Source organism: Folsomia candida, unplaced genomic scaffold, assembly GCF_002217175.1.
Source record: "Folsomia candida strain VU population unplaced genomic scaffold, ASM221717v1 Fcan01_Sc070, whole genome shotgun sequence".
Lineage (NCBI taxonomy): Eukaryota > Metazoa > Arthropoda > Collembola > Entomobryomorpha > Isotomidae > Folsomia > Folsomia candida.
This window is the reverse complement of record NW_019091262.1, coordinates 90,457-105,554: the sequence shown is the minus strand read 5'-3', so window position 1 is coordinate 105,554 and position 15,098 is coordinate 90,457. Positions and strand designations below refer to the sequence as shown.

The window sequence follows — 15,098 nt, the reverse complement described above, 5'->3', positions numbered from 1 at the left end:
GCACATTAATTACTGGCCAAGGTTGAGTAATAAAATGGTATGAAATTGCATCCCAAATAATAATAACGTGTCATCCATCACTAGTAAATAATAATATAGTTATCACCGGATGACGACTCCGACCGGAAATGGAGTCCTATCAATATGCATTCGCTAAAATTGTAGCAATAACCTTACGAACCGCATCCAGACCAAACTGTGCAGAATTAATGGATGGATTTTTTTTACCCCGTGTACTGTCATAGATCGACCTGTAAAAAATTATTACTGCATTAAACCTGGATTTTTTTTCACATTTTGCAACTCGCCTAAATGCATGTGCGTTTTCCTTCATTGCATTTTACGCAATATTTTACACGATAATTATGAAAATTCTTATTAATAAATCCTCCACTCCGCCCAGAGCGAACGAGTGGAGGGGAGTATAAGAAGAGGAGGAAAAGGAAAAGTGATTGGGAATTCGAATCGCATAATACGGCTCGTTAACACGTTTGAATTTTATAAAGTGTGTCAATTGGTTATTTTTTTCGTATCGTGCCTACTTGACTATGGCCCCTTAAATAAATGAGAGGAGAATATCCCGGCCGCATGATACTCTATTGCAAGGTAAGTAAATAAATAAAGTCAGCTTCCTCCTCGTAGTATGCAAATAATTTGGGTCATTTACGTATAATTCGATAACTCGCAGTTGTGAAGAGATGCTCTCTGCGACGTCGTGCAGAAAGCTTGTGATTGGAAATTTTAACCCCTCGGAAAATGACCCTTCAACATATGCCCTTATATACAAAAGGAGGAATAAGATGCTTCGATCACCCTTTAAATGATGACGTGCTTTATGCAAGGTCCACCACGAGGAATGGATCACCTGCGGAATAACGACAAATTCTAATTGTTTTTTTTACGAAACAGGTTTCATTTCATTCATTCCCGATGGCAGAATGTAAAAATAAGGTTGCATGTGTGTCGCTTGTGATGATCTCACAAGATTGAATGATTCGAGATGGAATATTTGAACAATTATGAGGCGACAATGTGGATATCAATTTGGAATTTCCTACTTCTTATGGAATGCAATTCAACTCATTTTTAGATTTAAATTCCGGGCGTGTTTTCCAGACTTCTAAAAATTATCGTTTTTACACAACTGACAGGGACAATATGTAACTGGATATGGACAATATCGTAAATGCAACTTAACGTTGTTTTCAGGGTTTATATGGACAAAATATTTAGGCATTTAGGATATTTAAATATTTAGGAGGATAATGTGCATGAATGCATGGATAATATGCTCTCAACTTCGTCATAGACCAGCAGGACAAAGACGTCACTTTCCCCTCTCGTCAGATTTTTGCCAGTGCGGGAACCCACTCACAGATTTATTTCTGTGCAAATAAAACGACTTCTTCCGTGAGTGAGAATTCATCTCGGAATCTGATTTCATCGTTTTAATTTATGTGACCTTTTTTAGTGAGCATTGTCCAGAATGGCGGCGACCACCGACCAAATTGGTCGCGACTTGGACGACGAATTACACTTCATCTCCTGGAACATGAACGGTTTACGGACCTTCAACATGTCAGAAGTCTTGACGAAACGTGTCGGAACAATGAATTGTTCCATTTTAGCCATCCAGGAAACCAAATTGACTCGTAAGCCTTATTTTTCTTCCACATTTTACCAATTCCAGCTTGAAATCTATTTTTATGTTGGTAGGAAATATGCTCGAAGCATCACAAGCCTGTGTTGACGACTATTCGTCATACTTCTCATTCAGCAAGAATCGTTCGGGCTACTCGGGTAAGAAATTAATTCAAATTGAATTAATCAATAAATCAAATTGAATAACAGTTTGTCTATATTTTGTGTAGGAGTCGCAAACTATTGTCACACCACTGCCACTCCGATTCGGGCTGAGGAGGGCATCGCAGGGTCAAACTTTCAACCCGCATACAAAGTTGACCTTCCCATCGCCGTGGGGAACTATCCGGACATAGGGGAGGATCAAAGTGCGGATGCCAAGTATGGGGATAACGATGGACGAACCGTCATTACGCAGCATGTCGTTATCGTGAGTGGATTTAATAATTAACGTGATACAAACTTTTGGTAATTATTGTAATAAAATCAGGAACCCGACGGGAGTGAAAAGCTACTGAACGTTATTAATGTTTACTGTCCCCGGTTGCGAGATGATCCCTCGGATCCTGTCAACAATCGCCAGTTTAAGCTCAATTTTCACAACTTTTTGACTGAAAGGGCACGAAATATGGTGAAAAGTGGGCAGTTTGTCGTCATCATGGGCGATTTAAATGTTTCCCATAAACTAGAGGACCAATCTGATGCTACCGATCCGAAGGTATTGTAACATTAAAATTCTCCCGATAATAAAAACGAGACTATCTTACGCACCACCGAGTTGCTATGTAGATAAGCTACAACGACATATGCACAAATTTAAATTTTACCTTTAATTTTTCTGCGAAGAAATTGGAAATTTCCTTAAAAATCAGAATTTTTAAACACCAAAGGTGACTAAATCACTCGCACCAGTCAAGCTAAATTCTGACTGACCCTGATCATAGCTCGCATAGGTCCATGGTCTATCATGGACCATTTTTTAACGTGGTCCATGGTACATAGGAAATGTTATTTCTCCATTGCGAGCTATGATACGGATGGTGAAATAAATTAGAAGGCAGGCGATATCTATCTGCCTCCTATTTTCATACAAATATAAAACTCACTCCTCACAATATGTATATTTACAAATTTAGCCGTTCATAATATTCGAAAATTTATTAAATTTTAACCATTTATCCCTCAGCAATTTGTCCACCACGAATTCCGCCAATGGTTGGACCATCTCTTGTCGAAAGATGAAGAAAGCGGGGTCTGTTTTGTGGACACTTTCCGATCCAAACACCCCGACCGACCAGGCAGTTTTACCTGTTGGAATACACGCTTAAACGCGAGGTATTGTCCGTTAAAGAAGCTGATTTATTTCATTTCCTGACTGCAAAAAACTCATTTTAAATACATTTTTCTCTTCAGACAAAACAACTACGGAGCTCGGATCGACTACATCCTGGTAGACTCTTGGTTCTCAAAATATCTCAGGGACGCCCAAGTCCATCAAGACATCATGGGTTCGGACCACTGCCCCATTTCGGCAACCTTCCACTCGATAAGATTCAAAGCCAATACGTTTATTCCTCGCACCGCGTCGAAATTCTATGCACAGTTTTGTCACCGACAGCCCAAACTCAACGATCTCTTCAAACCAAGTGACGTCCAAGCAGCTAGAACCACTGCCATCCAGAATGAGATTGATCGTAAGAAACGCATCCTCAAACAGTCCAGCCTCGCCTCGTTTCTCGTTAAGAAACCCAAGCTTGAAGAGCCTAATCTTACTGGGCCAGAAAATGATCAGAATTCCATCACCAAATCCACGCCAAACGACGGGAGCAGCGGATTCATTAAGGAAGTTAATGCTGAATCCGTGTCTGCGTGGCGCCTCCTCTTCAAACCTCCAGACACTCCAACGTGCACGGGTCATGGGGAAAAGTGCAGTTTACGAACGGTCTCGAAAGAAGGGGTCAACGTCGGCCGGCAATTTTGGGTGTGTCCTCGCGGCGTGGGAAAACCTGGGGATAAGAACGCGAGCTGCAATTTCTTCAAATGGGTCAACTCCAAGGCGTCTTAACTATCAAATACTTTACTCAAATCCGTAACCTTAGCAAATCATAGACTTGTACAAAGTTACGAATACGTAAATTTATGTATCCAACCTGAATTTTTCGCACTTTTGCAAACTTTCCATAGCCTGGTCTGACCAAAGTGATGAAGTGAATGCAAGTCTGTCTAATAAATTTACCAACTTTTCCTCCTATTATTTTTTCCCTTATTTCTTACCATTATTTATTTATTACAGCATAATGTCGGGGGTCATTTAATTTGTAAGTCAGTTCATTTTAGAATCTACGTTTCCTGGAAAATGCCAGGATACGTCTCCCACCGAGATTCTCATCTCCGGTGGGGGATGATGATCTCATCTCCCTGCCCACCTTTTTACCCAGCAGTGGACGGACTACAACAAGGCCTCGGCATCCTCTTTTCGGTGAACTTTACCCGGCGAGAGATCATGTCGGAGATGAATTCTTAATACCTTTTCCCACAGACGATTTTGTTCTTGTGCTTTGTTCCTGAGGAGGAAACCTCATTTCTTCGGATTTCAGCCCACCACGGCAAACAACACAAATTGGGGTTAAGTCTCTCACCGAGCAAGATTGAAATTCGGGTTGCTATACAAGAACAAAAGCCGTGCTGGTTGAATCTTGAGTTGAGAGGAGTCTGTCTGTAGTGCGGTGATAGGGGAGAAGTCAATGTGGATATTTTATAATGATCCTCCAGCCACCACTGCCTCCGCTCTTCGCAACATATTTTACACAAATTCGCCTTTCCCTAACAAGGAGAATGTAGGACGGAGACCGTGCAGGTGGTCATGGATTTTGCGCAGATTTTACCACTTTTTAGCAGATTTCATATCAAAAAATGTGTCACATATGCAGTTTTCTTAATTGAGTAGAAACTAGTGCATCCGTGTTTAAGGACTACCTTTACTCATTAGGATAGGAAACACACTACACAGCATGTCCAAGATAGCTGCAAGGAACTCGTAACTTTAAAACTACTGGAATAATAGAAATCTGATACGTGCATTGGAGTCCTCGTTCGCTGCATTGCTGCAGAAGAGGAAATTCCAAGAGTTTCATTTCCTACAAAATTGTTTTCTACTCAGAAATTAACTGGCTTTCAACTAAAATTAAGCACCAGAAATGTGTAACACAAAACCTGTTGCAGCTAGAGCGTTTCATTACACTTACCTTGGGCATGCAATTCGAGCATATGACACTTATAATTTACAAGCAGTGGGGGACACGAGAACAACGCAAGGAAATTCACACTTTTGTAAAAATACTTCATGTCCAATTAGCAAACTTATAAAAATATGAAAATAGGATGAATAAAAACCACCATGCACAACTCTGATATCAACGGTTGGAAATCAGCATCTCATCAAGTCGCTATATACCTTTTGACAATAAAGACTTAAATTAGATACAATTAATCAATTTTACCCACAGACATTCCGTGCTTACTAATTTCAAAAATGACTTCTCACACACTAGTCTCAGACGTTACAAATGCAAAAATACAAAATGTATAGTAGCAAAATTTCATCAAAATCGTATCATATTTCTCGCGAACCTGCGTGCTGGCCTGACACTGTGCGAGCCCAGGTACGCAGAGACATAGGTACGTATGGGACCATGGATAAGAATAATTGACTCGAGGAGAGCATAGGAGAAAGCTGTTATTTCGTTCTCCTCCTCGCATACATGTGCCAAAAAGTAAAAGCTTAAAAGTTTTAAGACCAAGCACTCTTCCTCCTCCTTGGAAAAAAAGAAACTCTCGAGATGATGATGGGACGTGAGAGAAAATAAAAGAGAAAGCGAGCACAGGGCCGCGAATAATGGAGGTCACCCCCATTTGACCCCCACCCGAGTGGGAAAACCCATTCAAATCCTGCCTCCCCCAGCAGACGTCCTTCCTGCACGACCCCACACTGGATCGGATCACATCTTACAGCACACTTTCCCTCGCTTACTTTTACTTTTACATTGTGAACGGAAAAACCATTTACTTTTTCTCACATGTTGTTCTTCAAACATTGTTTTGGTATTTCTTTTTTTCTTGCTTCGGTTTCCAAAATTGGGAAAAGTTTGCATCTGGTCGTAATCCCAGCAATCTGGGAGCAACCTCCATATAAGATTTCCTACTAGGCAGGCTAAAAAAAACAGATTGTAATTAAATGACACGCAAATTGTAAAGTATATAATAATTAAATAATTAAAAATATATATAGTTTGTTTATCCTATAAATTTCATTCATGTAAATACACATAATTAATATTCCTTGAATTACCTATAACTTTCTCTGATTTAAAGGTGCAACTTGTGGACATAAATATGCACATGCACTGGCAACGCACTACACTGCAATTTTAAAAAAACTATTTAGTTTAATAGTCAATGGTTGGAAATCAGCATGTCATATTATCAAGTTGTTACCTTCTGACAATAGAGACTTATTGTTATTATTATAATTCAGGAAAAAAGCGAGAAAGGTTAAGCTTTCCCATGAAATTTGAAACACTCGCAGCATAAGATTTTTGATTTGGATTCCCAAGAAATATAAAAAGTGGAGGACTCTTATTTTGAATTCGTCTCACCTTTCTCTCTCGACGGATGGGTATCATTTCAAAATCGTTGTCCACCACGAGTGGGGTCGTGCAGAAGGGACCTCACGGACTCGGCGTATGGTGAGGGGCCAGTAAGGCCCACACCCTGTGTGCAGGGCCCTGGAAGAATGTCATGCTACAAATTGCTCTCCTTCACCTGCTCCTCCTGCTTGTCTTCCTCTTCATATCGTAAAATTTATGAGAGCCGTACAAGCAATAAAAGTTGACTGTCTGGTCCAGGAGTCAGAGTCGAGAGGAGTGAAGGGCTTGACACCCTTTGACTCAGAATCCACTACCTTCGGCACATTCACGTCAAACGTACTCCATTCCTCCCATTTTATTCCTCCAATTTGGGGAGCGTGCGGGAAGCTGTTGAAAGAGGAGCAGGATTCACATTGCGATAATTTCGGAATTCAGAAGGGTGACAAAAGGGAGAGGAAGGTGATACACTGGTTTTTGTAAACATCGCAAATTATGTTCCCCGTTCTCAATTGGTCCAAATAATTGCTGCGAATACCCACAAAAATATGCAAAATTTTGACATAAACACGCTCTATATTAGAAACGATTGGATGTCGCACGGAAAACGAAATGCAAGCTTCTCGAAATTTGTCATTATCCTCGTCCAGGGTCAATCTCTCACGGTCATCCTGCCATATTTTGGTTGTCCCACTGTGGGGATTTTTTGTCACGTCGACATGGGGGGCCCCCGGGTGAAGGAGAAGCCTGGGAAATGGATTAGTCACCTGCTGGACTCGGAGGTGGGAGTGAAAGTGAAAGTAAATAGATTTTGAGTGAGAAATGGGTCTATTTTAGAAATGGATTTTCATTATAAAATATCGAGGAGGAGATGAGTCGCGACATTTATCACGTTGACAGACCAGGAGGAGTGGATATGGTTGACTCAATTTCATAAATTGTCCAACCATCTACCTGCTTCCCACCACAACTTTGGGCCAGGTGAAAGCAGGAGGAGGTTTCTCTGCCCGGTGAAATCCCATGTCCTCACCTTCCCTGCTTTTTAATGAGCTGCTGCGCGACTTGTACTTTACGTAGTTAACTGAGCGTGTAATAATATACGCGGGTCCTCAGGGTTCCCAGTGCTCCGAGGGCCAATAAAATGCCAATCAAATTAGCCATTTCCGCTAATTTCATTCGTGTCTTGTATCGCGACGGCTTAATTTTTCTCAGCCGGGGACGATGGGGCATTCCATGGTTAGGTCAGGTAGCCCATTCCCATCTGGAGGTCCTTCAAGTGAGCAGGGAAAAGCGGAGCCCTGACTTATCTGAGCGGGTGAAATACAAAGCTCAATCTTGTTGATTCCGTGGGACTTTCCGGTCTCAGATTTTGCCAAAAATTGGCAAACCCTGTCTCTGCGTTTCCTACACGGCTGGGGAGAGCCGACCCTCTCTTTGAAACTACACTCCAGAGCCTAATAATGGTGCTCTGGCTGAAAAGAGGAGGCTCCGTAGTTCGTCCCTGCACACACACCCAGCCAACCAACCAACCCGGCAGTGCAATAAATCAGCGACATTTATTCTACATTTACATTTATTTCTCTTTCTCAGACCTTTCGAAACCCACTTCTCCCTCTTCATTCATTCCAACAAGTTAAGAAAGATATTCCAAAAAAACACCATTCTTTCCCACTTCCAGCCCCATTCTAGGCCGAAACCAGGGGGACACGATTCCTAATACCCGGTTTTCCTTAGCTGGTTTTTTAATACATATTTAACGCAGTTTGATTTTTTTGGTAATACTGATCTCATGTACGCACTCCTTCAGGTACTATGGTCAGGTCAGCACAACAAGATTCATAAACTACCAAAATGTGTGCACAATTTTGGTGAAAATCCAAGTAAAACCAGTTTGGAAATCTTTCCAAGTGCGGCAAATCAAGGGCATGTCGTCACACATATTTTTAAAAATTACGCATTTTTAACTCAGACTCCGCAAATTGTGCCGCTTCCTATCATTTAGTTGAAAAATCCAACATTCTGTAAACTGGGGAATGAAATGTCAATTTGGGATACAAAATTGGAGAAAGTCGCCACCCGCAGATAAATAAGGGACGGTGGAATGATTACCATTTGCGGTGAGGTGATACTATCTCTCGGCTTTTCAGTTTCTCCAATTTTCAAAAAATTCCAACATAACCCAACTTGCAAATTGCAATTAACGCTCTGCATTTGATCAGGCACCAAATAAAATTGTACTAGTGAGCAGCATACTTTCTCCACCAGATGAGCCCTTATCTCGCATACTTATCATCTGCCTACTGCACTACTTTAAATCACACTTGGCCCAAATTTCCCCTCCCAAGAATTCTGGCGACTCTCTCTGTGTTAAGATTAGGCCAAGTCGAGGCGCCGCAAATTAAATGGGGGCCATACTCGTGACAGGGATGGAGTGAAATATGGATGCAGATATTCTCCCCTCCTCACATTTACATCACATTTGGTCCACAGTGCCGAAATTCGAAATGGAATTAAGTACGTGTGGTTTGTTGCGGGTTGTGCGGAAGGGACGCCTATTTTCTCCTTTCCCCCTTCGCATCCCCCCACGACCAAGGGAGGCTGCGCAATGGGATGGGTGAGGGGGCGACGTCGCTTCTGCACGGCCCCTGGTGCAGCAGTGGCGTTTATTACACTTTCCTCCTCCTCCGACTGCAATACGTACTTTGGAGGAATGAATACGAGAAGAGAAAGTGAAACAACTCATACATCATGCCCGCATAAATATGTACGCTTTCAGTGGGAGAAAGTCACACGTGGGAGAAAATGAATCCGCAAAATAACCCGAGTTTTATGAAATTTCTTTTTATAAAATTTTCACTTTTGAGTCGAAATGGCGAATATTTTAAAATCTGCGACAAGTATTCCGTTCAGAATTATGTACATAAACATTTAATCTATCTAAACGATCTAGCTATGTAAACATTGGAGAATGAAAAAATTGACAAAATTTTTGATTGAATAGCAATGTGCATGGTATCATGCTTTCCTGCGGAGGCAATCCATGAGGAAAATGTCAAGACAGCATTGCACAAAACCACATTGAAAGATTGGAACCCTGTGAAAAAGTGGATTTCCCGTTATTCCAAGCCCAGTGAAAGGAGCAGAGCGGGGAAATCACTCACTGGTCGAACGACTTGCTAAAACTTGCCTACTTTGCCATCAGATCACAAGACCACGCACATTTGGCCATTTGGGATAATCAGGAAAGACAAGGGAGTTGAGTGGTCTTCTGATCTGGGCCATCCTCTCGCTATTTGTTTCTTTTAGTTGCTCCAATTTGCGGTACCCACGCCTCCCTGGCCACAGTACGTACGTATCTTACATGACTTTTCCTTGCCACGTGCTACACATTATTTCTCGCATCAACCCAGTAGCAGAATTACTCCTTTTTGGTCGAGCTTGTACAAATCTTTACAACAATTTTTATTAAAAAGAGTCGTTTAGAAACCCAGATGAAACTGTGATGTATACGTGGACGCATTTTTCTCCACATTCGTAAAAGGTTTCTCCATGTACAAGTGACGCAAGGGAGGTCGTGACGAAATGGGTGGAAAGTGGAAACGTATCCCTCTCTGGGGGCGGAAGTGGACCGGAAATAATAATGGAATTGGGTAAGAATTGATCTCTTTAGATGAAGGCAGACACAAAGTCGGAATTCTTTCCTTTGGCCAAATTTTTTTTTCAGAAACGTAATACCTCCCATACAACTTCCCCCCAGGATACGATAATACCAATCCGGTAATATTTCTTATTACCGTGTGGTTGCCTTGTTGTTGGTCCTTTGTTGATGCTGTTGTCGCTTGCTGCCAGATTGACATTGATTTTTTCCACGTGTAATTTTTTCCGTTAAGAGGAAGCGAGAAAATATTGCTACCAGAGAGATCCGTAAGCACACATTTGCACACTTTGTAAGGGGTTTGGCACTGGGATGGGAAATCAATCGGGGGCAGCAACTTAGCCAAAGTGATTCTGCCTCTATATTTCTAAGCATATCCCGCGGAAGCGAGGCTCCAGCTCGTGTTTCGACACCAGGATGGCTTTCACTTCAAAAAAGGGGATGGACACGATCAAACAGCAAAGTAATGAAATGATGACAGCTCCGGATCCTACGTCCTCAACGAGAGCCAGAGATTTTCCTGCCATTCTTCTCCGGATCTCGATGCAACCTCAAGTCTTGCCACCACCACGACGAGGATCCTATCCATTTCCGTCTTTATGACGCCGTATTGTGCATCCTACTTGGTGACTTTGTTGCTTTGGCGCTAATGTCATCGCTCCCCTTAAATTGAATGAAGCACAAAAGTGGTGGCTGCATAAAAAGAGAGCAAAACTTTGTGGTGAAGATTGATTTTTTTAAATGGGAGAGACCCTCCGTGCCTGCGATGCATGTATGCATTTTAATTTTTCCTCTCGTTTCGTCTCATCTGCAGTTCACCCTGGATGAATGTGTCCTCTAATTGCGTGGGCTTGTCATTACTAAATGGCATCCAGACCGGGCTTATTAAGGGCCGCAGCCGAATTGCGACACGACGAGATGCACAAAACTCTCCGACTGCTGCGGAATGCATCAGAGTGAGCAAAGTATTGCATTATTTTCCCCACTTTGCCCATAAAGCCATGCGGACGAGACTGACTCGTCGCCGCAGAAGCTCAACATTCTTCCTGCTCCTGATCCGTCGTCGCGGTTATTGGGAGTGAAAGCATGGGAGGAAGAAAGTTTGGCATTTTCACTCAGACTCTCAATCCTCAGAAGGGCATTGTGGATTCAATGGGGGGCTCTGCACGAGGAAGGCCATCGCAAAAACCCTTCCATCCTCACTCCTACCTTCACCTTATCCACTCTGGTATAAAAACCCTCTTTGTGTTAGGCAATTTCGGGAAATGAGGTGAATCTGGGAATAGTTTGGGGAAATGATTACCCTTGAAAATCCTCCTGATCCTGCATGCCCGGCCCCCGCCAGAATTCAGCCCAGCCTGTCATGTTGTATAATCATTTTATAATTTTGTCGACATAGTGCCCAATATTTTTTCGTAACCCGCCTCGTCTCTCTCTCTCTACATACATGCACACGCCATCATTATTGGCACAGGGAAACCTCTCTCTGCAGTCGCAATTTCTCTCTTTATTTCTTTGCCACGTTTTTTTCGCAAAAATAAACTGTCATTTTGCATCAGCAAACTGGAGCAGCAGACGAGACATGAAATAATAACGGGCGGCAGTCGGACTCCCCAAGCAAGCAAACAAGTCTCTCTCTCTCTCGGATATGTTGACGTGATGGAGAAAGTAGCGTAAATAGGACGGCGAGCTAAACCAAATGCCGCAGTGATGGCCTGCGGAGCGGAATTTGTAATTAGCAAAATCCACATGTCGAAAAAGGGACAAGATTTCGCTGGAGTGAAAGTCTGGACGATATCGCCGCGAGCCAAACACATAAAAGTAATTGAGTTTGAGTTGTTTTGCTGTTTTTCTGTGGAAGAGAAATGCCGGGAGAAAGGAGGCTGTGGAGAAAGCTCAATTCCAAAAATTAGAATAAATGCAGCCCTCCCTGCTTTCCCCGTCTTGTTGCACAATAAATTAACTCGACTCAATTGCCGAAGCGTCGTTACGCCGTACAATCCTCTTGGCTTCCTTCTCTCACAGGGGCCGTGCGGAGGGGATGTCCCAGCCTTTCACTCGGCCTTTCTCTTCCCCATCTCGGAAAAACACCTGGATCCGCTGCACATCCTTCCCGCACGGCGCCTTTTTCTCTCCGAATGGCCTCCCCCGTCGTGCCGCCTGGGAGAAGTTGTTCTCTCTCGAAGAAGAAGAATAAGAGTGCTAATCACATTTGAATACGGGAGAGAAAGTGGGCTAAAAATAGGCACGAGAGGAAGTCGGCTCAAGTGCTGCTCGTCGTGGTGGCAGAGTGCTCAATCCGGAAATGGGCAATGTTTCGCCTTCGCCTTCATGGGAACCAGTGGGGGTGGGGCAAGCCACGAAAAAGAGGGGGCAGTTTAAATTATCGACTGGAGCTGTTTGGTCTGTTTTGAGGGCGATTTTTTAGGAATTTTATAGGAAGTTTATAGGAATTGGGGGGAAAGGAGGCCGTGAGGTGGTGGGGAACCCTGTGAAGAGAAAGGGCATGCACGCAGCAGAGTTATTGTATTGTGTGGTTTTGAGGTTCGTGCGCCTCCTCCTCTGTCCACATTCCTTATTAACGATTATTGTTTGTCAACTTTATGTTCTCCATTTTATTTCCTTGGCCCGACTTTCTCCTTTGTTCGCCTCCACGTGCAACCACCATCCGCTCACGACCTTCCCAGGCCAGGAGACTCCTTAATTGCGAACCACGCGTAGCTCGATGCGTGGGAATAATGGGACAATTTCTGTGATTCTTCCCCGCTCCATGAAATCAAAGAGGTGGATGAAATCGGGAAAAATGAGCAAGTAATTCTTCCGCCTGGGCATGAAAAAAACCAGAAATTTCGACCGTTGGCATATTCAAGAGCAAAGTAGTCGAAGCTACTTTCACTCCGACTGGAATTTGCTCATAGAAATTCCATACCCACCTGTGGACACTGGGATGAAGGAGTTGAGTCAGGATTCGCCCACTTGTCACGTGGCCCGAAATGAAATGCTTTTTTGCCATGAGAGGAAAATCAGGTGGTCGCTCCACCCTGGATGGCGACATGAATTGATGTGGTTGAGGAGATACGCCGTGGAGATCATCGCCCTCATTGTTTCCACTTGCATCGCACTCTCCTCCGCCTCATGGCCAGCCTCGAGTGCTGTCTAATTTAATGATGGGTTGCATTCTCTGCAGCTGCGACTGGCTCGTCCCCCTGGCAACTGTGTAATAATCAGTGGTGGGGGTGCGGGATCATGTGCTCTGGCTAACGAGACAGGCTGGCAGGTTGCGCACATCAAGGAAGGGAGTCTTGAGACTGGAGGTGAAAGTGGCTGGGCGAGTCTCCCTGTGCGGAGAGGATGTGGTCCTCCTCAGGACACGCAGGCAGGGGGTGGACTTGGCGAGGAAATTGGTCGCAGTGTGTGTGCCGGCCCCCGAAATGAGAGAGCGGCTTCCTTGGTGGGCAAGAAGGCTTCATTTGCCAGACTTGTTTTTCTTCTTCAAAGGAATAATAGAGAGAGAGAGAGAGAGAGACATTCAAGTGAAGGAGACTCTCGCAGCCTCAAAGGTTTGCACAATTGGGTCCTGATGACAAAAACGAGAAAACCACAAGAACCCACTTCCTCTCGAGGAGAGACACGGAATAAGGGGAACGTCGGCCCTTCTCGTCGTCGTCTCCTCATAATGGATGGATGGATGGATAGATGGATAGAAATTTATTGATATATGTCCAGTGGCCCTCATCAAATACATGGAATTAGTACAGAGTTAGATATGTAAATGTATAACAGAGTAGTCGGAGGATAGTGGGAAAACCTAGCTATGGTGCACACTGCGGCGGCCTTATGGGGACAATTACGGAAATTCCCCAGACCTTTCTTTGCAAAAATTTTTATATGCTCTGCCATCCTGAGGGTTGGAATGACCCTCAGTGAAATTTCGTCGGGCCACACCCCCTGGGGGGCGAAGTGGCCCCCCGCTTGACCTTTGACATTATAATGTGGCTGAGATTGTAAGCCTATATATGTGTAGCTTACATTCCAAATTTTGAAGCATTTGGTCCACCACAACGCCGGGCGCGGTATGGCGACACTCGCAAAACTCCCCTTTTCGGCCCTTTTCTGTTAAAAATAACCCTGATTGTGTATGTTATAATATGAATTATGTCGCTAAATGTGCATCATTGCACATACTTGACCACCTAATATTATGGGTGGATAAATGCATGCATGAAAAGTTGAATGACTTAGATGATGATCTTATATGTATGACAATGAGCTGCGTTTAATAAATCAGTAGCTGAAAATACTCCAACAGTCGAGCATCTCTCTCCTTATATTTTGAACATTTTCAACCGCTTACAACTTCGCTACATAGGTGGATCGATAGAGCTTAGCTGTTTGGGGGATAACATGACACACATTCGCAAGATTCATCCCCTGCTAAAACGGTAGACCCACTCTTGCCCCATTCAAAGACATAAGGTTTTGAATTTCGGCATAATTCAACAATGTCGAAATGCTCACATTGTCGACACTTCTGTGTCGATACGATCAAAAATACATGCTCCCATCATCTTGTACATATGGATGCGATAGCATGTATTTTTGATCGTATCGACACAGAAGTGTCGACAATGTGAGCATGTCGACATTGTTGAATTACGCCGAAATTCAAAACCTTATGTCTTTGAATGGGGCAAGAGTGGGTCTACCGTTTTAGCAGGGGATAAATCTTGCGAATGTGTGTCATGTTATCCCCCAAACAGCTAAGCTCTATCGATCCACCTAGCGAAGTTGTAAGCGGTTGAAAAGGGCCGAAAAGGGGAGTTTTGCGAGTGTCGCCATACCGCGCCCGGCGTTGTGGTGGACCAAATGCTTCAAAATTTGGAATGTAAGCTACACATATATAGGCCTACAATCTCAGCCACATTATAATGTCAAAGGTCAAGCGGGGGGCCACTTCGCCCCCCAGGGGGTGTGGCCCGACGAAATTTCACTGAGGGTCATTCCAACCCTCAGGATGGCAGAGCATATAAAAATTTTTGCAAAGAAAGGTCTGGGGAATTTCCGTAATTGTCCCCATAAGGCCGCCGCAGTGTGTGGTGGAGAGCTAGGAAAACCACTATCATCTCTGGGAATGTGGCCCAGAGGTCCATTCGGCTCCG

General features: G+C 43.6%; 1 protein-coding gene across 3 annotated transcripts; it reads left to right on the top strand.

Annotated features, from left to right (window-relative positions):
- The first annotated feature begins 238 nt into the window (after positions 1–238).
- LOC110862814 (DNA-(apurinic or apyrimidinic site) endonuclease 2) lies at positions 239–3,895 on the top strand. Of its 3 annotated transcripts, none has more exons than XM_022112020.2 (8): positions 239–606; positions 689–1,182; positions 1,259–1,652; positions 1,717–1,800; positions 1,872–2,071; positions 2,132–2,359; positions 2,828–2,976; positions 3,055–3,895. In XM_022112020.2, the coding sequence occupies exons 3-8, from the start codon at positions 1,487–1,489 to the stop codon at positions 3,704–3,706; spliced, it is 1,479 nt and encodes a 492-aa protein (XP_021967712.1). In that variant the 5' UTR covers positions 239–606; positions 689–1,182; positions 1,259–1,486; the 3' UTR covers positions 3,707–3,895. The 3 variants fall into 3 exon arrangements, with proteins under 3 accessions (XP_021967712.1, XP_021967713.1, XP_035701767.1); XM_022112021.2 differs by having other exon boundaries at positions 689–1,410; positions 1,472–1,652; XM_035845874.1 differs by having other exon boundaries at positions 689–1,652.
- Positions 3,896–15,098: the final 11,203 nt, after the last annotated feature.